At 41.1% G+C, this 23,613-nt stretch overlaps 2 protein-coding genes and 1 long non-coding RNA gene across 3 annotated transcripts in view; 2 read left to right on the plus strand and 1 right to left on the minus strand.

Annotated features, from left to right (window-relative positions):
* Positions 1-12,906, plus strand: part of LOC143856912 (uncharacterized) — a 34,692-nt gene extending 21,786 nt beyond the window's left edge. The window contains exon 4 of the long non-coding RNA XR_013238429.1: positions 12,597-12,906. This is a non-coding gene — a long non-coding RNA (uncharacterized LOC143856912). The remainder of the gene's footprint in view (positions 1-12,596) is intronic.
* On the plus strand, positions 1,532-2,320 carry LOC143856890 (uncharacterized). Its single transcript, XM_077367148.1, has 4 exons — positions 1,532-1,591; positions 1,672-1,755; positions 1,840-2,064; positions 2,170-2,320. Exons 1-4 carry the CDS (start codon positions 1,547-1,549, stop codon positions 2,191-2,193), a joined length of 378 nt encoding a protein of 125 aa, XP_077223263.1. The 5' UTR covers positions 1,532-1,546; the 3' UTR covers positions 2,194-2,320.
* Positions 5,071-6,868, minus strand: LOC143857395 (vinorine synthase-like). The gene is made up of 2 exons (XM_077367824.1): positions 6,850-6,868; positions 5,071-5,696 (listed from the first exon to the last, which is right to left on the minus strand). Exons 1-2 carry the CDS (start codon positions 6,866-6,868, stop codon positions 5,071-5,073), a joined length of 645 nt encoding a protein of 214 aa, XP_077223939.1.
* Positions 12,907-23,613: the final 10,707 nt, after the last annotated feature.

A 23,613-nucleotide genomic window follows, 5' to 3' on the forward strand; every position in this document is an offset into this window, starting at 1 on the left:
CATCTGATGGTGGTTTCATCTGATAAGTAGGTTCTAGCTAACCTATATCCTTTAACGGTATGAATACTGGGGTTACAGCTTATATGTTGTCCCTTACTGTTTAGATTATGTTCTTGATTTTTTCTCCTTGGTCTGAAAGGTTGATTAAATTTTGTTATGATATCTCTTTCTATGTATTGTTTCAAGTTACAGGTTATCTGGTGCCTTTAAAAAAATGCCCAGAGAGAGTCAGGCTCCATCCCATTCACATGACTTTGAGCGTACGGATGTTCAGTCTGAAGAGGAGCCTCTCACTAACCAATCTCAGGAGGAGCATCCTAACCGGTCCAGTGCCTCCTCATCGAAGAGAAAAAGAGGGCCTACACATTGCAAAAAGACTTGGGGCCGACAAGGACCGCCGGAACCAGTTGAATTCAACCAAATTAGGCAGCCAGATTCAGAAAATACAAATCCTTTTGAAAGTTTCCTTGGAAATATTGCGAGGACAGGTGAAAAATGTCCTATCTCATATAGGGACTGGAGGAGGGTTCCACTTGAAAAAAAAGAAGATATGTGGGCAATTGTCAAGGTAAACGTTGTTGCATCTGTATATATGTCTACATTTACTTTTATTATTCTAACCTAATGATATTTATATTTCACTTGACATGTAATACAGACTAAATATGACGTTCCTGAAGACAACAAGCCGTATGTTATAGCAGACCTTGGGAAGAAATGGCGGGAATGGAAGTCAACCCTGAGGACTAAATACTTCCTCCAAAATGAACCACCACCACCTGGAAGCGTGATCCCGTCAAAATATCAAATTCTATGCGACTTTTGGAACTCTCGTGAAGGGCAGGTAGACAATATTACCTCCTGTATTATTCTCTCCTTTAAATTATTATAGTTATATATCTATTTATTGTTTTCACACTGCAGAAACTTTGCGCAACAAATAAGGCAAACCGAGCCCAACAAACGATAGCACACACTGCCGGTTCGCGGAGCTATGCAAGAGTGACCAAGATGGAGGTAATTTCAGCAACCTTTTATGTTGATTTACTATCTCTTTTTTATATTGATCACTTGCTGTCATTATTGAAATGAGTACAGTTCAAAGCTAAGAAGAAAATGCCGAGCCGTGCGGATACGTTTGTGATTACCCATACGAAAAAAGACGGGGAGGCTGCAGATCCTAAATCCAAGGAGATTATGGTATGTTTTACATAATTTGTTATTTAGGTCAACAACTTTATATAACTTGTCATTATTTTCCCTCATATTTTTCAAGGCAAAAATCAAAGAGCGTCAGGAGCAGAATCCCGAACCTGAATCGAGCGGGATCCCTTCCAGAGATGACCTCTTCGGCCAGTTAATGGGCGAAGAGACACGTGGTAGGGTGCGTATGCTTGGGTTTTTTGCTACTCCCTCTACAACATTGGGCACTGCAACTAGGCCTCCTCAACCCCGAGGAAATAGTTTGCATCTTAACACGAAAATGGTCCAATTAGAACAGGTGAATGCAATTATGGCAGAGGCGCTGACACAAGTGAAACAACAAATGTCGCAGATCTTAACCCACCTCCAGGGCGTCAGCCCCAACTACGTAAGTTTTTCACTATGTCCCTTAGGATTAATACGTAAATATTTCATTTCGTACATTTATTACACTATCTTTCTTAGCAGACTCCCGAAGATGGTTTGCAGTCGCGAGCTAATGCACCTTCCTCTTCTAGCAGTCATGGATTACGATCACCCTCCTCAGACGAGGTATAAATCCGTTATGTAAATTCTGACTTGATATTTCGATCATCTACATAAGTCATTAATTTTGTTTCTTATAATGTTGATAAGGTTGTTTTATTGAGTAAAATACGAAAGGGAGTTCAAGTGGCAAGGGGCATTTTTCTGAGCAGAGATCCGAATGATGAGGTTGATGATTTGCCGATTGGACTTGGATACTCCGTGGTTCAAATCGATGTCGTATTTGAGCCGGAGGAACCTTTGCTAAAGCCATCCCTATACCTCAAGACTATTGGAGATGCAGCGGGAGCACCAGTCGCTTGGCAGTCCTTTCTTGTAAGTAAATGACCAATGAAAATTTTACCACTCCTTATTTTTGCTGCTATTAACTTGGTGTTTCTAATTTATTTTAATATTTTTTTGTTTGATTTCTTCTTGCAGATTAGACCAGCTCATACTGCTTGAGGCCGACCTCTACTATATGTTTTGATTGTTTTTCAGTTTCATAGTTGATTTTCGGACTATATACCTTTTGTTGCATTGTAATAGACATTTTGAGTTTGTAAAGTTTCCTCGTTTATGGACTTTTGTATATCTTCTTCGTATAATGGGTCTCTTACTTTATCTAGAATTAAAACTCGTGCGCATTATATTGCTCGTTTGCCTATTTTATTGCTATGGTGTTACTGTTTAACTTTGAGGCTTTGGTGGCTTTGAGTAGATACCTAATTACTGAACAACAAATGTGGACAAGCTCGAGAAGGTACAATTCAATCAATTTTGTATGTAATACTGCCTTATTTGTCTTCTTCTTTTTATTTATTCACACTTAATTTTTTTCAGGAGTTCGTTGTAGAGCTTGCGTGCCATGACTGAAATGAATGGGATGTAATGTTCTACAAGGTAGATGCGGATTGGACCGGCTACTACCAAGAAGAATGTCGGTACTGAAGAACTACAATATCCTGCAAAAGATGTGCATAGTCACGTGCAATATTTTAGTTAGTTTGATTGTGGTTATGATCATATTTTCTTAATGGGATAATAATTAGAGCATTTTGCAGGGAAAGTTTGCCATTTAGTTGTTTATTGATGCTAAAATTCTGAAACCGACATTCTTCTTGTTTGTTTATATCATTTGATATGTTAAATAGACAAAAATAACAACAACAATATCTTGCATGACATAAAAGACAAAAATAACCTTCCTACGTACACTAACACTCTCTCATCTTGGGGAAGAGCAAAAAGAAAATCCATTATGGGTAAACCTAGTATTGAAGTCAATGCCGATGCCATGTCTTTTGCTTACAATGAAGTTGTATTGCTTCATGAGCTTTTATTTGATATTAGGTGCCTCCCTCATGATAATAACAGTGTCATGAGCATGGCAGTGGATGAAAGTTATTGTAGCAAAAAATGAGCTGTGTTGGGGAGGTTGGGAGGTGTCATGAGTTTAGATTATAATAAAGTGTAGGGAGCATGGCAGCAAGAGGGCCAAGTTATGAAGGAGCTTTTTCGCAGTGTTAGATTTAGATTAGACGAATTCTTAAAGATTCAGAGGACAATAGAGTCCTCTAGTTACTTAACTGTTGGAGGAAATCACCCCATTGATTGTCAATTCAGATAGTAGGGTGTAGACTGGCAAAACCCAAAGTGACTTTTTGTGAGATCCTACATTCCCATCCTTGTTGTGACATCTTTGGTTAGGAGAAGTTCCTTTGCGCCATGCATTCGTAAATCTCTTCAATCTTGTTAGCTGCAAGGATAGGGAGGTGGACGTGTCCATCCATTAAAATAGAGTGCGGAAGAGTGGTTTGGGGCTCGCTGTTTTGTAGAATTCTTAATGAGTCAAGAGTCAAACAGTGTCTCCCAATTACTTATTATTGTTGGAGGGCTTTGGCCCATCAATTGTCAATGCAAATAGTAAGGTGCGAACTGTCGAAGCCCAAAAGTGACCATTCTCTGAGATCCTTCTTTACCATCCTCGGTGAGACAGTGGCTTTTTGTTTTTGGAGATTGGTGTGGAAGTCAACCATCAAATTTAATCTGCAGTATTTTGTTTGGCTGACAGTCTTAGAGAAGGTATACAAATTGGATGTGTTGAAATAGAAAGGATTTTGGTACGCAAACCGGAAGGAGGAATCTGCAGAAAATATTTTTCTACATTGCCCATCAGCTAACAGGTTATGGTGGGCAGTCCTATGATGGTTTGAGGTAGCATGGGCCTTTGCTCCAACTCTAAAAGAGTTATTTCAAAGTTTGTGGAGTCCAAAACTTTCAGAGAGACTCCCTTTTGGAATGTGGTTTCATATGCTTCCATTTGAACTGGAATGAAAGAAATCTGTGTTTTTGAAGGAGTCAGAAAGTCCTTGAGGCAGCTGTTCTGAGAGGTAAAGTTCACGATTGTTCAATAAGTATTAGGGAAAACTAAGTTGAAAGGTCTTTCCATGAGGAGGGAGTGTCAAGTCCTCTGTTTTTGGGTCTCACTTTCCTGTTCCTTAATTAGCTTATATGTAGGGTCATCTATGTCTTCTTTTACTTTTTTTTTGTGACTGTCAGACAGAAAAAAAAAAAGAATCATGCAACCTGATAAAAACCATCTTTGTGAAAGAAAATTTCAGCTCTAGAGTGGGAGCCATCTATTCTTACAATGAAAACGTTGTGGCTGCGGCTACGAGGCTAGCAAGGTTCTCCTCCATATCGGCTCCTACGCAACATTTGCTAATCTCTATGCTTTCTGATACAGAATTCATACGTGGACTTATTCATGAAACCAGAGGCAGGTTACGGAAAATGTATTCCCTGTTTGTGGATGGGTTGAAGCAGTTAGGCATCAAGTGCGCAGAGAGTAATGGAGGCTTTTACTGTTGGGCAGATATGAGCAAGTTCATTCGCTCTTATAATGAGAAGGGGGAGCTTGAGCTGTGGGATAAGCTGTTGAATGTAGCTAAAATCAATGTTACTCCGGGATCGGCTTGTCACTGTATTGAACCTGGATGGTTTCGGTTCTGTTTTACTACATTGACTGAAAGTGATATTCCTGTAGTTATGGAACGGATTCGTAAAGTTTCTGAAAGCGGTTAATTTCACAGTTGGAATGTAATTGATTTTTGCAAGGCTCATCCTTGGATAACAGATCATTCATAATCAGATTTGATACTTCCAAGCTCTGTGGTGCACAAGCTTGAATAGAAACGGTTGTATTTAGCAATTACAGGTTGTCCCAGTTGCAAAAAAAATAAAATGCAATTGTCATTAATTCATAAGCTTCAGGGCAAATTTACATGTCAGTATGATAAATACAGTTCAAGAATGAGTGCGAGACAATGTGGGGTATCTCTAGTATGATAAATACAGTTCAAGAAACCTCATCTTCGAGTAGTGGAGGTGATTATGATGGTTGTGATAAGCAGAAATCGTCCTATTCAAGCTGGGTGGAGAGCCTTTAAGTGTGATGTTCATTGGATTTAAATACAATTCACCCGCAGACCCTACCGCCCTCTGAGCCTTTATAACACATTGCCAAATGAGTGCTGATATTGCTTCGTAGCGTGTGGGATGCAGAAAAGGTTTACCTTTTGTAGTTCTATCTCTAAGTAAGGCGATCTTCGATGCATCGAACACAAACCTTCTTGTGACAATATTCATTCCTACGGGAAATCTATATTGTGACACGAACTCTTTCGGTGGGAAAAGTGAGGCGATGTCGAAACTGGGACCCATAACTTCAGCGGACCCTCTTGTATTTGCAGCCCAGCTGTTGATCAATGTGATCAAGGAAGTCCCATCAGCAATCTTGTGTGAAATTCCAATGCCAATTGCCATTCCACCACAGTCAAACATGTTGACTTGGATGGCAAGAAGTACATCCCTCCCTGATTTAGCAGTGAAATATTTGCATGGGACGAACTGCTTGAGTACTTCAAGATCAAGTTGTTTGAGAAATTCTGAGAGTTGGCCACGCGCTTATGCGCACCTCCTTGCATTTTGATATCAACAGTTCCACAAATTATTTCATCGTATGCTTGCACTGCATAGTTTCACAAATTATAACATTGATGGGAATTTCTTTGTAGCAATGGAGCATCTTCAAAATTCTGGTGCTTCTTTATTTGTTTTGGACCTAAGAGATAATCTAGGTGGACTGGTGCAGGTTTGTTCAGATGTCATTTCTTAAGAGAGCTTGTGGACTTTTGTTTTCAATTTTACAGTTCGGTTGTCAGAGCAGTTGCAAGTGACTGTTATATGTTTCTGAGCCCCACCTTTTTACCATCGCCTTAACCATAAACCTTAGCAAACAATTACCTTTTCTCCTACCCAATCAATCCTAGATCATCATCTCACCTTCAAACAGTTATGGAATGCACCCCACCTACAAACAATCCATCGATTTCTATTCCCTTGCAACCCTTAACCCAAACTTGCACCTACACCTAACCTTAGCGTATCAATCTCCTTAGGAACCTTTATATTGTCCAGAAATTAACCCAGCCTTTCCTCTGGCGTAAATCTTAAATTTCAAACAGCGGGTCCCACACAATCACACAGGTGGCACAGTGTCGATCGGCCTATCCAGGGATTTTCCTCATCCGATACTCCGTACTCTCAGGTCAACAGCTATGCAGATATTATTTCCGCATTAACTACTCCGTATCAAAGGGACTATCCTCGAATGGATGTCAGCCACGTGCACGCTTTGGGGCACACGGAATTTGATGAACGAGGGGTTGGTGCAGAGGACATTTGGGATTCTTCGCTGGTGGGCCTTGGAGTCAGTCCGTTGAGGGGGCCTAATCCAATAATTCTCACCAGCAGGTGCTCTTTTTTCTCTCGAGAGGACTGTTTTTCCATTCAGTGCCGGGTGGGGCAAAGGGTGGTGCTCTTTGATTATAGTTGCTGGGGAGGTATGAGGTACTTATTCTATGGTCACCATAGGGGGTGGCCCTTTCGTTCGCTCGTCAAGGTTTCACTCGGAAAATACTCCCATCATAATTCTCTGCGATGGTGTAGCAAGGCAGACCTCCAGTCCCTGCTTTGTGCCCCCGCACTCTATCCTTCCCGGGATGACTCTGGTTCAGTTACTATCCAACAGGTGATTGAATTGATGGTGGATCATACCGTGACTCTCAGCTCCCATTTGGGCCTAGTTTTTCCGGGTCCGGCAGAAGAATACCGGTCTAGCATAAAGGCGGCAGAATTGAGGGAGGTCGCTGGAGTGTCATCTCCAGCCCCTATCTCCGATGCAAACCTGAAACGTACGGAGAGAGAATTGATACGGCTTCACTCGGATATCAATTATGACTCTGGATCGCATAGTAGTGGTCTCCAGCGAAAGAAAAATGGAAGAAAATTTGGAGTTGGGAAGGGGAGGAGCTTTTCGCACTATAGTTGTTGATGAAGATTATATCCTGGAATATCAATGGCTTGGGCTCTCGGGAGAAACGAATTCAAATAAAAGCATTAGTTAAACATCGGCGACCCGAGGTGGTGTGTATTCAGGAAACTAAGATGGAGCAAATCAGTACCATAGATATGAGAAGCATGGGGTTCAACTCTGATTGGAATTTTGCTTTCGTAGCATCCAAAGGAGCTTCAGGGGGTATCTTGGTGGCATGGGATACAGTCTTGTGGGCCAGTTCGGATGTTTGGCGAGGAGTCTTCTCTCTCTCTGTAGCCTTCCGAAAATGTAATGATAATTCAGTCTGGTTATTCTCAGGAGTCTATGGTCCTTTGTCCCCTTCTGAGAAGTGTTCTTTTTGGGACGAATTAAATCAGATACGTGGCCTATGTTCCGCTCCTTGGTGCATTGGGGGGGACTTCAATGAAGTTCTAGATTCAAGAGATCGACTTGGGGGTCAGCGCATTAATGTGGGTATGAGAACTTTGCTGATTTTATCGCGATCAATGAGCTAGCTGATATACCTTTGGGTGGTTCATCTTTCACGTGGGCAAGAGGTTCGAACCGGAGCCGGCTTGACAGGTTTCTTTTATCGGGCGACTGGTTGGCAGCTATCTCCGAAGTTTACCAGCAGGCATTACCCCATTCTGTCTCCGACCATTGCCCTATTCTTTTGTCCCCGAAAATGGAGTCCTGGGGCCCCCCACCCTTCCGGTTTGAATTGGCTTGGCTGGAAAATCCCCTCTTGGAGGCTCAGTTAGTCCGATGGTGGTCGGAATGTGTCTTCACGGGACCCAGTGATGTCGTTATTGGCAAAAAATTAAGGTTCATCAAAGGGAAATTAAAAGCATGGGCTAAGGAGCAGAAAGAGATTGCACTCGGCAGGAAGCGGATTCTTGAGGACCGGTTGATGGAGATTCATTCATTGGCTGATAGTGGATTGGCCTCGGCGGAGGATTTTGAGCAACAAGGAAGATTCCGCCAAGAACATAAAGAGTTGTTAATGCTTGAAGAAATCTCTTGGCGGCAAAAATCCCGAGTCAAGTGGTTGTTGGAGGGGGATAAAAATACAGCCTTCTTCCATGCCATAGCCAGTGCTCGCAGACGAAGGAACCGAATTGAGTCTTTAGAAGTGGAGGAGGCGGTTGTATCTGACCGGGAGAGGATTATTGGAGAAACTATTGCCTTCTATCGATCATTATACTCCGCTGACGGGCTTGTTCGCCCAATTCCCCAAGACATTTGTTTTACAAGTTTGAGCCTGGAAGCCTCTGCCAGATTGGAAATCCCCTTCTCTGAGGAGGAAATCCGAATCGCTCTGTCCTCTCTGGCTCAGGATAAAGCCCCTGGCCCTGACGGTTTCTGCTTGGCATTCTTTCAGACATGTTGGGAAACAGTCAAATCGGATCTTGTTCGTTTTTTTCTAGAATTTTTTGAGGGTGCTCTTCTCGACAAAGGGACGGGGGCAACTTTTCTAGTCCTTATTCCAAAAGTTGATGGCGCCACAAAAGTATCAGATTTTCGCCCGATTAGCTTGGTGGGCAGCCTCTACAAAGTGCTTGCGAAGGTGCTGGCGGACCGTATCAAAGTGGTTCTTCCATCTATTATCTCGGTAAATCAGAGTGCTTTTCTAGGCAATCGTCAAATTCTTGATTGTTCATTAACAGCAAATGAAGCCATTGACTATTACCGGAGGATAGGGGAAGGCGGCATCTTATGCAAGCTTGATATGGAGAAAGCATATGACCGTGTGGATTGGGCCGCTTTAGATTATCTTATGGGTCGAATGGGTTTTGGGGCAAGGTGGAGAGGGTGGATCCGGAATTGTTTATCATCCGCATGGTTTTCTGTTCTCATCAACGGCTCAGCAAAAGGATTTTTCAAATCCTCTAGAGGCTTGCGGCAAGGTGACCCTCTCTCTCCTTTTCTTTTCCTGATCGTGGCCGAATCCCTGTGCAGTTTACTGAAAAAAGGTAGTGCCATGGGGCTCTATAAAGGGTTCCTTATTGGAGATAGTAAGGTGGAAGTCTCGCTACTTCAGTTTGCGGATGACACCCTTCTATTCTGTTCTCCGGTCATCTCCCAGCTTCTCAACCTTAAAGCCATGCTTCGTTGTTATGAGATGGTCTCGGGTCAACGATCCAATTTTGGCAAATCTCGGTTGTATGCGATTAATGTCTCTGAGAGCGATGCATCCTCCTTCGCCGGAATTATGGGCTGTGGGCTAGATGTCTTTCCCGCTACCTATTTGGGTCTTCCTCTCGGAAAGGGCCGTCCGAGGCACAACCTATGGGCTCCTATTATACAAAGGATTGAGCGTCAGTTGGCCACCTGGAAGCGCCGGTTGGTTTCCAAAGGAGGTAGATTGGTGCTAATAAAGGCCGTTCTCTCTAATATGCCGATTTATTTTCTATCCCTTTTTCACTGTCCCGCTTCTGTTGCTAAGCGCATAGAGCAGATTCAGAGACGATTTCTGTGGGGTGGTTCAGGGTCTTCCAAGGGGGTCTCCCTGCTTAAATGGAGTCTAGTCTGCTCGCCAATTAAAAATGGAGGTTTGGGTATCAGGAGGGTCCAGCTCTTTAATCAGGCCCTTATGGGCAAGTGGCTATGGAGATATGGCGAAGAACACTCCTCTTTGTGGGTCCGGGTCATAGCCAGTAAGTATGGTTCATCTCTTGGGAATTGGGAATCCGTTGATAATTTTAAAAGCAAAGGGATCATGGTATGGAGGGACATCTTGCAGTTGAAGTCTTTATTTGCCCCTGGAGTTCACTTCAGAGTTTATAGGGGGGATCGAATTCGGTTTTGGCAGGACCCTTGGTGTTCGGCTAATTCTCTCCGAGTTTTGTTTCCTGACTTATTTATTGTTTCATCTCAGAAAGAGGCTTGGGTATCGGAATGTTTTGATCGGGTCCAAGGGCAAGTGGCGTGGGCTCCTAAGTTCCGAAGAGCCTTCTTTGTTCGAGAGTTAAGCGCTTACAAAAGCCCTCATCTCCTTATTGGACTCTTGCTTCATCAAGTCTTCGGGCGTAGATCGTCGAATTTGGATTTGGAATCCGTCGGGGATTTTCTCCGTCAAATCTTTTTACCACCATCTGATCCCCCATCTAGTGGAACATGCGTCCTCCGCGGTTTGGCGCCAAGCGTGCCCTCCGAGAGTTGCTTTCTTTGGGTGGTCGGTAAGCTGGGGCCGAATTCAGACGATGGATTTCTTGCGGAAGAGAGGAATGTGGCTGGTGGATCACTGCCCTCTATGTCTCTCCGCCGGAGAATCCATTGACCACCTCTTTATACATTGCAAGTTTGCTTCATATATTTGGGGTCTTCTCTTTACTCGGTTCGGAGTCAGTTGGGTTCCTTCCAATTCTATGGCTGAATTTATTCGGAGTTGGGACTGGGCTCCGTGGAAGAGGAAAGGCAGAATTCTGTGGAAGATGTGTCTATTAGCCTCCTGGTGGTTCTTGTGGAAAGAGCGGAATGCGCGTGTCTTCGAAGGGAAGGTCAGGTCCCCATATTGGATTTATATTCAGGTGGTAGCAGCGGTCATCTCCTGGGCCCGTTCTCTTCCTCTTTTTCAGTTTGTTTCTACTTATGCCCTCTGGGAAGGGTGGCCAACCATCTGTATGGAATCAGTTACCAAAGTGAAAACTCGACCTTCCTGGTCTCCCCCTCCGCCGGGATCCCTGAAGCTCAATTTTGATGGTTCCTCTATCGGCAATCCAGGAGCGGCAGGAGTGGGGGGGTTATGTCGAAATTACAAAGGGGAAATCATTTGGGCCTATTCGGGGCCTATTGGATTTGCAGACTCGACTGAGGCGGAGGTTAGAGCCGTACACAGCGGGATTCTCTCCATGCCGTGCTTGGAGTGCGACAGACTTATAGTCGAAGGCGACTCCGTAAATGTTATTCGCTGGCTTTCGGGAGCCGCTTCTCCCCCTTGGCGACTTGTGCCTTTCTTTGAGGAGATAGAGGATAGAGTTAAGGGCTTCTCCATGGTCTTTCAGCATGTCCGGAGATCAGCCAATGTGGTAGCCGACTCCCTGGCTAAGAGCGGTGTTTCTCGGGCCGAGTTGGAGTGCTTTGACTATCTCCCCCCTTGAATTCTTGTATTGCTATTTTCTTTTCTCATTGTTCCTTCAGGACCATCTCGGTTCTGCTTATTCATCTATATATTCATATTCTGTTGCCTTCTTCAAAAAAAAAAAATAATAATTTATTACAGACCTATTACCAACCTTAGTACCAAATTCTTATCCCAGATCTCCCTCTGCCACAGAATTGCCTCAGATATTTAATTACAGATCTGTACCTATCTGTTAAAAAATCTATTACACTATTCTACAGTCTTAGCTCTATATTAGAACTGTTATAAATCTGTCTTCATCTATGCACCCAGATCCTATTCTTGCCTGAGCCAAACCAATTACTAAGTTGACACCTACACTAAACCTTTAATTGAAACATCCTTTGTCAAATGTTATGCATCCCTACTTTCAAACAGTCCGTAGCAGTCCACTTTAGAATTGTTGTATTTCACCATACCCTGCAACAGTCCATCTAAAATCTGTCAGTCTATAAAATCTGCAACAGTCTTTTTAAACCGTTGCCTCAATTATTCCCTAAATGTCCAGTCCCTATTAAAATTTCCAGAATAATTAACTAGCCTAGATTTACCTTCTTGTGCATAATCTTTTCAGATCTGTCCAGATTTGTTAACCATGAAACCCATAACAACAGTCCATATTTATCCTTTTCCGAAGCCTACTCAGACCAGTTACCTTAATAGAGAGCTTCATTGGCCCAAAATCTCTGAGGCTAAGACTCTAAGATATCCTTGTCTTGACTGTCCGACATCAATTTGCCAGAGAGTTACAATACCTAGCGTCTTCCCTTTCCATCCTGCATCATTTAGTCTTAGAGCCTAGGTTCCAATGGCTATTCGAAGTAGTGGAATCTTTAGGGGAGAATTCACCAATGATGATGAGGCACAGAATGATGTGGATTACTTCATTCGCTTGCAACCCTGTAAGGCACATTGCTAACATCACCGAATGAGGAATATGAGGAGGATTGGCTTTGCACTGCTATCTTCTACACATTAGTCGCGAATGAGATTAAGTTCTATGCAGCGGCATGAATATCGTCTCCAAATCTTTTTTTCAACCGATTGTACATCCATTCTATAGAAGATTGCGTTAAAATAGTCACTCCAGTTTGGTCAATCTTTTATTTACTTTATTAGATCTGAACTAGTCCATTATCTTGCCCATTACACATGACTATATCAAATCAAATAAAATTTGACCAACTAATGTTGTCCTATATATTCCTTTCATTTATTGTCCTTTAAGTTTTCCTTAAAATTTCATGGATATGATTTTTATTTGCATATCCTTATTCACTGCTGCGTGTTATGATTTACCATTTTAAATTTGTGAGGTTGACAGTGCTATTTTGCTCATCGCAGGTTGGCATTGAGGTCGCTAAGCTATTCTTAAATGAAGGGGAGACGATATGCATTTCCTACGAGATATGAACTTTGAATATTTTCCATTCTAAATCTAATCAACAACAATAATTTTTCAGTTTGTTCCCTATTCAAAGTCAGATACTCATGTATTTATGTGACTATAAACTCCCCTTCTTTTCATTTTTTACTTTGTTGTTAATGATTTGAATATTAAGTTGGCAACTAAAACGAATTTTGGCTTAACTAGTACCAACTCGAGGAAGAGTATGTGGAGAACTTAAAATCGAATAAGACTTGTGGGACGCAGGGTTACATGGATGGATGAACATAAGAAAGATAAGTGATGTTATTGGATGTGTAGTTCTACTTGTCTTTGATGTGGATAATGTGTTAAACGATAATTTGTTATCAGGTATATATGTACGCATGAAAGGAATGAAGAATAATAACCCTCTTTTAAAAAAAAAAATTACCGGCGGTCCTGAACGCCGGTATATCCTCATTCAAACCGCCTCACCCATCAAAGGAATGAAGAATAATAACCCTCTTCTTAAAAACCCATTTACCGGCGGTCCTGAACGCCGGTATATCCTCATTCAAACCGCCTCCAAAAGAATTACAATTGAACCGGATAAAACTATTACCGGCGGTTATTAACCGCCGGCACTTAGTTTACCTTTCCCCGGCGTTTTTAAACCGCCGGCCCAAAATTCCATGTAGAACTTTTCTCCGAAATTGCCCGGCGGTTATAACCGCCGGGAATATAAATTCTTCGCCGGCGGTAAGATAAAACCGCCGGCAACATCTTTCCCCACAGTATCTTCACCGGCGGTTTTATGACCGCCGGATATCCGCCGGTAAAGTTATCACCGGCGGATAGGCCATGTTTTAGCGGCGTTCTAGAACGCCGGGGAAAACCTTTTTTCTTGTAGTGTCATGACATAGGCCAAGAATGTCAGCTTATAAAAAAATGATATTCTCACACCCTTATTGAAAACATATCAATGACCATCATGAGTATTTTGGTCTTTCGCAATTTTTTTTCACTGAAATGTGACAACTCTTTATGTAAATTTCAAACATGAAGTCTCTTTTTTGCAAATAAAGCAAAGTAGAAAACTTCTTTTGCAAAAAACCCCTAACTAATTTGAATGGTCTCTGTTACAGATATAATCCGACCCAGTTGAGTGGTGCCGCGTGTCTTGGGGCCCGGAACACCCCCATTCAGACACTGCGACGCAGCATGAATGAAGCGGATCTTCAATGGAAACTCCTCTGCTAGCGCGGAACATCCAGCCCACATGACATCCAGAAGCCACATGCGACCTCACTGCCCAATCAGTCATCGCTCCGAATTTATTGGGACAATATAGCGTGACAGTTCCAATCATACCATCGCCATGCAATGACTAGACAGTATAGCGTGCTAGTTCCAATCATGCCTTTCGGATGCAATGCTTGGATCTCCCTGGAGCACTGTTGCGGATACCTATGCCAATGATTTTCCAGTGTCACTCCACACTCACCCCAAGTCATGAAACCTCCATTTATATAAAGACCAACCCTTCCAGGGTCCATTTGGATGTTCAACTGTTTATTAATTTTATTAGTAGATCCCTCTTGATCGATGGTCGCATGAGTTTGAATTGAAATTGGAGCCTTCCGGACTGTCGGATCAACCATTGGGCCCCTTGGATCTTCAATCAGGCTCGAATGGAAGTAAGATTGTATCATCTGAGCGTTGATCACACCTTAATTATCTAATTAGCGGATGGGATGGAAATCAATGGCCCGTATTTCATCTGTGTTTAATTTGATTTATTATATAGCTTTAATTGATAAAAAATCTGATAGGGGTTTTGACCAATAAGAGATGAGATATGACCGTGAGGAAAAGTAAGAGGAAAATATTATTCTATTTCTACTCTTATTTTCGTCATTTTAATTGTAGCTAAATTTTAAGGCATCCAATTTTGCCTTTTCGATATGATTCTGGTCCCGGTAGATGGGTATTTTGAATAACAATCCAACGAACCCAAGATTTAGCGATTTAGACGTGATTTGAGTAAGTTATGACCATTTTTCTATTAGGGTTAGGCATAGTTACGAGTTTTGTCTTATTAGGCAATTTTTTAGGAGTGCCAATATTAAAATTTTGTATTTTTCTTTTTAGTTAACTTAAGTTATAAGATACTGTGGGAGCCGAATTTTTCCCGCGCGCGTGAGGCGGCAGAGGATCACCACATCGGGTTCTCTAGGAGTGTTTAGTTTGATCTGCGTTTCTTGCGGACTCGGGACCGGGATCCTAACTCCGCAAGAAAGAGAAACTCAGAGTTGCCACCTAGGTCAGGGCCTTGGACCCATGTCTGTTCTTCCGATGAAAAAGGGAGTAGTACCCGAGTTTCATTGGAAGAACAGTAACCAAAGGGGTTCTTTTGCTCTAGGCTTAGAACCTTATAATTTTGCTTTGTTTGTTTAAGGCATAGTCCTTACAGATATCTGGGTAAGGGTTATGGCTACAATCAGGGAAGGTGTTAGGCACCCCTCGTGCTCGGACGAATCCTGTCTCTTCACTTAGTTTTGCATTTTTCGAAGAATTTTAACCAGGATAACTTATCATTTTATCCGTTATTTGGATTAGGCTTAGTTCCAAGATGTAAATAAGATGAATTTACAAAAAAAACCGAAAATAAGCGGTAGTTATCCTGATTGAGATCATATATTACTGTATGAGTCCCGGAAGATCTCACAACTGATCACAATCAAGTTAACTTAAATCTAACAGAAAAGGCAGTGCGGAAAGTAAAAGAAAGGTAGAGGGATTTATATCATAAGTTCTGAGTGCAATGTGAGCCGGAGATCTTATAATGTCACCACCTCGTACCTTACTTTGTAAAGAAAATTACAGAAAGCTGGGAAATTGTAGACACCCCCATTTCGCTACGCTTTGAAAAGCGAGAGATTCGGAAGTTTTATCGAGTCTTGAGTCGGTCTTCCGCATTAGATTATAATTCTTTCATTTTTAAGGAGTTTTTAAGTTGATTCGCAATCCTAAAAGTCTTTAGGGGGTTCCATTGGCCTCCGGAATATGAAAATTCAAGTTTCCGATCAAGTAAGAAAACCTGCTATTTTTGAAATTTCTCAGGATTTTTCCTATTTTTTATCAATTTTTGCGCTACATGGGTATTTTGGTTATTTCCAGTGTGTCTCATTTGACCCCCAAGTTGTGTCTGAGAAATCTTGAGTGATTCTATGACTTTTTAAAAACCTTCTAAATTTAGAACTTCTCAGGGGTTTCACTTGTTTGGAAATTTTGTAAGACGAGGGCATTTTGGGCATTTTCAGGGGATTCCAAGTGATTCTGTTTAATATCACCCACTAAAAGGAGCCAACTTTAAAAATTTCTATTTTAGAAGTTTGACCATGAAGACTTTCCATTTTTAACTTTCTCCTTCAAGGGCAATTCGTTTTGGGAGCATTTTGGTCACCTTATTATATGTGTTGATCAAACGAGGTCATTTGGGCAAAAATAATTTTTCCAAGGGGTGAATGAGGTTAGGCCATGTGTGTAGGACCCACCATGTGCATCACATGGTGTGAGCCCACCATTATAAATTTTGAATTCTTCTTTGAAATGGGTTGGATTTCATAAAAGATGAGAAAGAAAAAAAAGGTTAATATGGTCAAGTTAGTAAAACGGCCATAACTTTTTAACCACTCGTCCGAAAAATTCATAGCTATACTTGTTGGAAAATTCTCGAGAAGCGCTATAACTTTTTAGTTTACAACTTCTCGTGATTCTACCACGAAATAAGTCAAAATGAGCATTAAAATCAGGCAGCGTCATGTATATGGAAATTTCAGCCCACTAAAATTGTCATAACTCTTCAACCGATTTGCCAAATTTAAAGTGTAAATATGCGTTGGAAAGGTCTTTCAAAGGGTTACAACTTTGTAGTTTACGACGTTTCCTAATTTTCCCCCTAAGTAGGTCAAAAATGAGCTCCAACATTTGACAGTCCTTTTTGGACGAGAATACTTAATAAAATGGTGTTTCCCATATGTGAAAGCTTCTAGAATAATCTTGAAAGATCTCTTTTGGTATAATTAGAATGGAATTCTTGCTTAGTAAGAAATCCTACTTAGAAAACAACTCTATTTTAGAAAGTCAAGGAAAGAAAGAAAGAGGAAAATATTGGAAACTTACTAAATATGGAGTCCTCACAAAAGAAACTTCTTATTCAATTCAAACTCTTGATTTTCTATATAAACAACACATCAAACCCGAGATGGGGAGCTTCCAAAAACGTCCAACTTGGCATCCTTCTTGGAAAAATGTCCCATCTTGATTGGGGTGTGAAGATCATCTTCCACACTTCATCTTCTTCAAAGTTCCATATTATTTCTTCCATCATTCTTCAAAATTCAATATATTAGAGATTATTGAATTGTTCTTCGGGGTTTTTCCAGCGTTTATAAGGGTGTGACAAAACGAATATCACGGATTGACAAAGCGAATATCCCGGATTTACAAACCCTTCAATATCTCTTTTCAATCTTAGGTTTAGAAAAGCATGTTTATGATTGATTTTAGGGTTTATTTTCGTATATGGTCTATATGGATGAATTTTTAGGTGAAATTTTAGTATGTTGGAATATGAATCATAATCATTTAAATTCCAGATTTTTACTGAAAAATTAATTTTTCTCCATTAAAAATTAGTTTTCTTTGATTTTCTTTCAATCTGGGTTTCAAACTTGGTTTTCAAAGCAAGTCATGCAAATCTTGGTTTTCAATAATAAATTGAATTTCTCATTAAATTATTTTTTTGAAAAAAGATTTTTTTATTTGTTTTCTAATCGCTTCTTCGTTTTACGTGTCGTAATTCTTTTTTATATTAAATTAATGAAATTTCGAATCTTTTTCCTACAAACCAGTAGTTTAGGCCATTAGAAGGTTAGTGAAAAAATTTTAAAAGATTTTACAAAGGTTTAATATGATTTCACAATTTTCTTTTAAACAAACGGGTTTTAATTCCTAGGAGACGAAATCCCCTTTTTATTCAAAAATCAATTTTATGGAGGAGTATTAATTATTAGGTCTTGAAATTTTGACAGTAAATCATATAACCTATTTTATATCTACTGGAATTTGTACATGATTTTACTATACCATTTAATCTACTTTTTAATTGATTCATTGATTTTATCCGAATTTTGTGTGAATTTTAATTGGAAAAAAATCTTGATAAACACCTTTTAAATTTTTACAGTAGTCTAATACCAAGATTCTATCTATACTGTAACAGTTTTACTTGATTTGAGATTCGTATGCTATGAGTTGATTTGTTAATTTGCAATCTGACCTACATTTTGGAAATTCAAAAATTGATAGCAAAACTTATTTCAAATTCATGAAACTCTTCCAGTAGTCTAAACTGATTCCTATCTTGTTACTGAAAAAGTTGCAATGAATTAGGAGTTTGATTGCTTAAGGTTACTGTGTAATCCTAGCAATCTGGTCTTAATGTTAATAAATCACAACTTAATAGCAAATCAACACAAAAGTCAGTGAAAACTTTCAGAAAACCCTAATTTTTTATCATATATTTAACCTTAAAATTGTTTAAAACAGAAACCCTAGAGGTTATAGATTCCCTTTGTAAATTGACTATGCTGTGACGGTTTAATTGCCGAGATCGCATTCATAATCGTATACTAATTGTGATCGTTCCTGCATAATTTGAGCATGTAAATTATAGTATGTTGTTCGCTCCGAGGTCCACTGTCCAGGCAAATCCTGAGAATCATGCCAGGCAATAATATACTATAATTTATGTGTTAAATTATACAAGGATTGAGAGCACGATACCCTTCCATGGATGCAACTCAAGGCTGAAATTTGCCAACCATAGAGCCTTTGGTATTCCTTAGATGTTAGGAATCGAAAATCTTTGAAAAATTGAAAATTATTTACTTAATAAATTAAGATCATTTGATCAGTGCTTTTGAAACCGTTGGATAACGGTATCTCTTCGTAAGGACCTTTAGAGACCCGTAGGAACACTTACGTCACGTTGTGTCCTAGGTTTTAGGGAGTCCTAGAGTTAGGAGTCCAACCTCATCATGGCCGTTTGCTATGGATAACAACCGTGCCATAGATCTAGTTACACTAGTCACCCAATTTTTTCCTAGGACAAACATAGTTACCTAGGATGTAGGTTCACCTGCATTAGTCTAAGGGACGACTTGCACTTAGATAGGACCATGTAGCATCTTAGATGAAGTCCTAGGATAATAAAATCTGCAACTTGAATTAAATAATTTCTCTTAAACTGTTAAAACAGTAAATCCAGTCTAGATCGGTGTCCTAGATGAGTTAGGCATAAGTAGCTTAGTTAAGGTACACCGAACTACGATCGACTCTGATTCCAATGAGGCTGGGATATGTAGGCAACTTGGATACTTGAGTGGCATACCAAGCCCGAGTCGGCTCCACACATAAATGGTGGGATTTTGTATATTAGTTTTTCTAAATTTCTAAATAAATTAATTAAAATATATAGGATTTCCCCCAAATTAGAATTTTAGGAGAACATTCACTTAGATCGAATCCAAATAAATCAAGAAAAATCAAGATACACATTAGGAAATACATTGAAATTAGATCTTATGATGCATGTCACGTAATTCACACATTAATATAGAGTTAAATGAGCCATTTAAAAGAAATTCAAAAGAGTTAACTTTTGGAATTGAAGACCAATTATCGGGCAGGAATGATGTATGTGGTGGTAACTCCCCATACCTTCCATTCTCCTAACCAGGTAACGAGTCTAGATTTCTGGTCAATTATGGGTCCTAGATCCCTCATCTAGGTGGCGACTCTGTCACTCTCTTTTACGTGGAATTCAGATTGCCTTGGTGATCCCAAGTTCACGGAAAAGATGAATTAAATCACACCTTGCTAGGCTCGGCGGCTTACCCCTGCTCTTATGGGTACTGGGTTGCACGTTTGTTTGCACCCTATGGCTTGGTTGCTGCCTGCTTGGTTGGGTAATTAAAATCAATAATAAAAAGCACACATCATTCGCGTGGGTACGAGAGACTAAGAGAGATGGAGGTGGGTCGCGTCGCCCCTCTCGCGGGATCGGGTCCCACAAAAGCAACCACGTTGTTTACTTGAAAAAAACTCAATTTAGGGATTTCTAGAAGTCTAAGAATTTCTAAAAACACTCCCACATTATTTGGTTTCTATTTTGAAAAAGCCAACTAGCTTGTTTCAAAATTGAAGCTTCTAATTGTGGCTAGTTTCCATGTTTTGTGAGATTTCTCTAAAAGCTTTGGGTTGTGTATATGAAAATTGAGAACTCTATAAATACAAGACAAAGGAATAGAGTTTGCAACAGCTCTTCCATAATTCCATGTGTTGGAAATTGGTAGAGACATCCCAAAGTCTTTCTCTTCTTCTTCTTTATCAATTCCATCAACTAGTTTTGTCTTTTCTAAGTCAAAGACAAACATCCAACAAAGCTCCATTGATCTAAATACATATTCCCACATTATAATCTGGTTTAGATCAGGTTATAAAGTAAACAAAGAGTTGTTTACAAGATCCTTTGTGCAAAGAAAGGAATCCATCGGTTCAACTTACGGTTTCACGTCGATTAGATCGTTGGCGAATTTTCGAGGAGTAGATCACGCAGATGTTTTTCTTCTCATCAACAAAATAAGGTATTTATATTTATGTTTATTAAATCACATTAAAATCAATTAGTCCCTAGGAATCATGGGTTAGAGCAAAAAATTTGTTCTACACGGTTTATTCTTCCGCAATGTGTAGCGATTTTGATCGGGGTTTTACAACCAATCTAACAGTCAGAAGCAGATAGATGAGTTGCGCGGCTAGAGCGGGGCTCACGTAGCGGATGAAGCTCGGGATGCAGAACATAGCAGGTGTCGAGGTAATGTCCCTCTCATCGGCAATGAGAACAACACGAGCAGGGACGACCACCAACTCCACGGCCGCCACCAGAGTCACGGCCAGCACCACAACCGCCACGGCCAAAATCACGGCCACGACCACGGCCAAAGGTGACACTACCATGAGTACCACGATCACTAGTAGTATAGGTCATTGCCGCAGATCCATCAACCTGGGCAGTGGGCAAAGAATCACCAACAGCATACTACTGAGCCCATAGATATAACTCCTGTAGGGAGGGCATAGTACCATAACCAAATATCTACTGTCAAATAGGTAGAAACTTGGAAACCAATGTCTTAAGGAAGTGAACAACACGTAAATGATCCCACTGTTGTGCGGCAGTACTCAAGTCAGTCATGAGGGGCATGACGACATCCAACTGTTGACAATGAAAGACAAACTGGATGTAGTATGTGGAAAGAGGAGTGTCACCACTCCGGAGATGCATCCACTGTGAATAGGTGGCACAAACGAGAGCAAGACTCCCCAGAATAGAGAATGGCAGTATGATGTCAAATACGTTTTGTGGTCGGAAGGTGCATTATGGTGCCAGCAATCTGAGTGGTCATGCTCTGCCACAAGAGTATGTGAATAAGAGCATCGTCCTGCTCCCACTTGTCATAAGTGGGATCAAAGGAGGAGGGAGGATCACGACAAATGAGAGAGAACTTCCCTCTAGAAATGAGATAAGTCTCCACAACAACCTTCCAATTCATATAATTGGACCCATCTAATTTGACTGTAGTCATCGGTGGGAATGACCCATCCACCGATGAAGAGTGGCTAGACGAAGAATCCGTAGGGTTGGGAGGAACAGGAGAGGGATCATCAATGATGGGAGAATCCATAGCTAAAAAAGGAGATGAAGGACCTCAACCTCAAATACAGCACGAAGAACAAAGAAGAACTAGATGGGCCCAAGACCGGGGGGCAAGCTCCAATAAAGAGAAAAACACAAAGGAGACATGATGGACCTGTAGAGCAAGAATCGGAGCCACGGATAAGGTGAGAAAAAGGGCGAAATGGATTTACACCATGAGGAAGAGAGAGAAAAGGAAGGAGAGGGGTAAAAGAGGTGGAGAGAGGCAAGAAGGGGGGTTGGTTTGAAGAGAAAAGAGAGGAGGGTGGGGTCAGACGATGGTCGGGAGGGGTGGGGAGATGGACGAGGGTCGGGGGGACGTGTAGGGTTGCGGGGAAGGGGAGAAACTAAGGGCGAGGGAGAAGAAAGGTTTTGGGGGTGGAGGGAGAGTGGCCAGCGGGGGGTGTGGGGTTACAAAGGAGGGAGAGAGCAAAGGGGAGTTTTATGGAGGGGGGCATGGGGTTACGGAGGAGGGAGATAGCAGAGGGGGTTACGGAGAGGGTGGAGTGGCCGTCGGGGGGGTTGGGGTTTACGGTGGTGGGAAAATGAGAGAGAGAGGGGTTACGAAGGGAGAAGGTGTGCCGTGGGGAGGGATGGGTGATAGAGTTAGGGTTTGGGTGGAGGAGAAGGGGCGCAGGCTGGGGAGGAGCTAGGGTGAGGGTGAGGGTGAGGGTGAGGGTGGAGGAGAAAAGTGGAGGCCAATGGTGGTCCCTAGGGATCACAACCCTAGGGCTCTGATACCTTGTCAATTAGAGAAAGAGAGAAGAGAATAGTGAGATAGGGAATGCTCCCCCTCACTTATGTATTTATATAAAGGAGAGAACATACATAAAGATCATTATTCCCTTAAGCATTTACTCTTTTTTTGAAAGTTGACAAATTTCATTAATCAGAACATAGATACATGGATTGGGGACTAGCAGTCCCTCTTACACTACATTGAAAAGGTTAGAGGATATTAATCCAATAACCCTAAAAACCTAAAAATCCTTGAGATTTCCTTGATATCCTTTTAGTCCAGAAACCTAAAATACTACATCCCAAGCCTCTTCAAAACACCCTAAATCTAAACCCAAAAAGAGGACCGCCAAAAGAATGAGTAAACAAGCCAGAAAACCTAACATTTACACCGACCCACTAGATATCCCTTCTACGAGCATTTTCTTAATTCCCTCATAAGATACTCAACCTCAGCTTCCAATTCCTCCTCTTTTGAAAAGAAGACAATGGCGTACTCAGGTACGGGGGACCTCTTCCATCAAATCCGATTTTATAGCAATAAGTTTCTCTAGGTTTCTAGGACAAATGAGTTTATTGGCTTCCCAGCTGAGACGTCGCACTCTTTTCTCGTCTCCGAAACGATCCTTAAAGAAGGGAAGTTTGTATAACGGTATACAAATATCCTTGATGTTGTAGGTTCCTGTTAGAGGGTAGAGCTCCTCCACATCTTTCATAAAATTCTGCTTGAATTGTTTCCATTGTTTTTTAATGAGGCTCCTGACAATCTCTCTGAGAGTAGGTGATTCAGTTGAAGCTTTGTCTACATCATACCGCAGGACTTTTAAGTCAATTTAGATTCTCGATCCACGTCGAGCAATCTATTATCTCCGTCCTTTTTTGCTTATAAGTGCGAGCCTCCAAGGAAGTGGGTATGCTTGAATCCATTTTTCTGAGCTCTATAGATATGTTTTTCTTTCATCTTCCTGAGAGAGCCCAAAAGACTACTTTTTAGTGAGAGTGAAACCGCCCATAACTCCCTGTAGATGGTCCCCACAGTTGAAGCAAACGTGTGAGACAAGTTTTTCTACCATCTTAAAGGGAGAAATTTATGGATATTCTTTCATTTATCTTTCCATAATGGGCCTCAATTCCAAGGAGACAGCCGCCTCCCTTACAAGTTAGGCAGTGATAAAGGCATACTTTCGTAGTTGTCAAGGGAAAGGATGCAGTTCCATCCAAAAAGACTCCTCCCCAGAAAGTTCTAGAGTCGACTAGTTTCATCTCAGATCCGTTATTAAACATTTTTCAATCCCTTCCCCTAATACCCCCATGATACTAGCTTTAATAATTTTTATCCAAGCTAGAAAACCATTCAAGCTGTCCTGAGATTAATTAACGATCCCTAATGTCAAAGGATTTTCCTCTCACCAATGGGTTGTTTCACTAAT

Source organism: Tasmannia lanceolata, unplaced genomic scaffold, assembly GCF_043159265.1.
Source record: "Tasmannia lanceolata isolate RefF3 unplaced genomic scaffold, GAP_Taslan_0.1 ptg000024l, whole genome shotgun sequence".
Classification (NCBI taxonomy): domain Eukaryota; kingdom Viridiplantae; phylum Streptophyta; class Magnoliopsida; order Canellales; family Winteraceae; genus Tasmannia; species Tasmannia lanceolata.

Coding starts and splice junctions, on each gene's coding strand:
- LOC143856890 (XM_077367148.1), top strand. CDS start 1,547: ATGTCGCAGATCTTAACCCACCTCCAGGGCGTCAGCCCCAACTAC. Junction 1,592..1,671: donor AGGGCGTCAGCCCCAACTAC/GTAAGTTTTTCA, acceptor CTTTCTTAGCAG/ACTCCCGAAGATGGTTTGCA. Junction 1,756..1,839: donor GATCACCCTCCTCAGACGAG/GTATAAATCCGT, acceptor AATGTTGATAAG/GTTGTTTTATTGAGTAAAAT.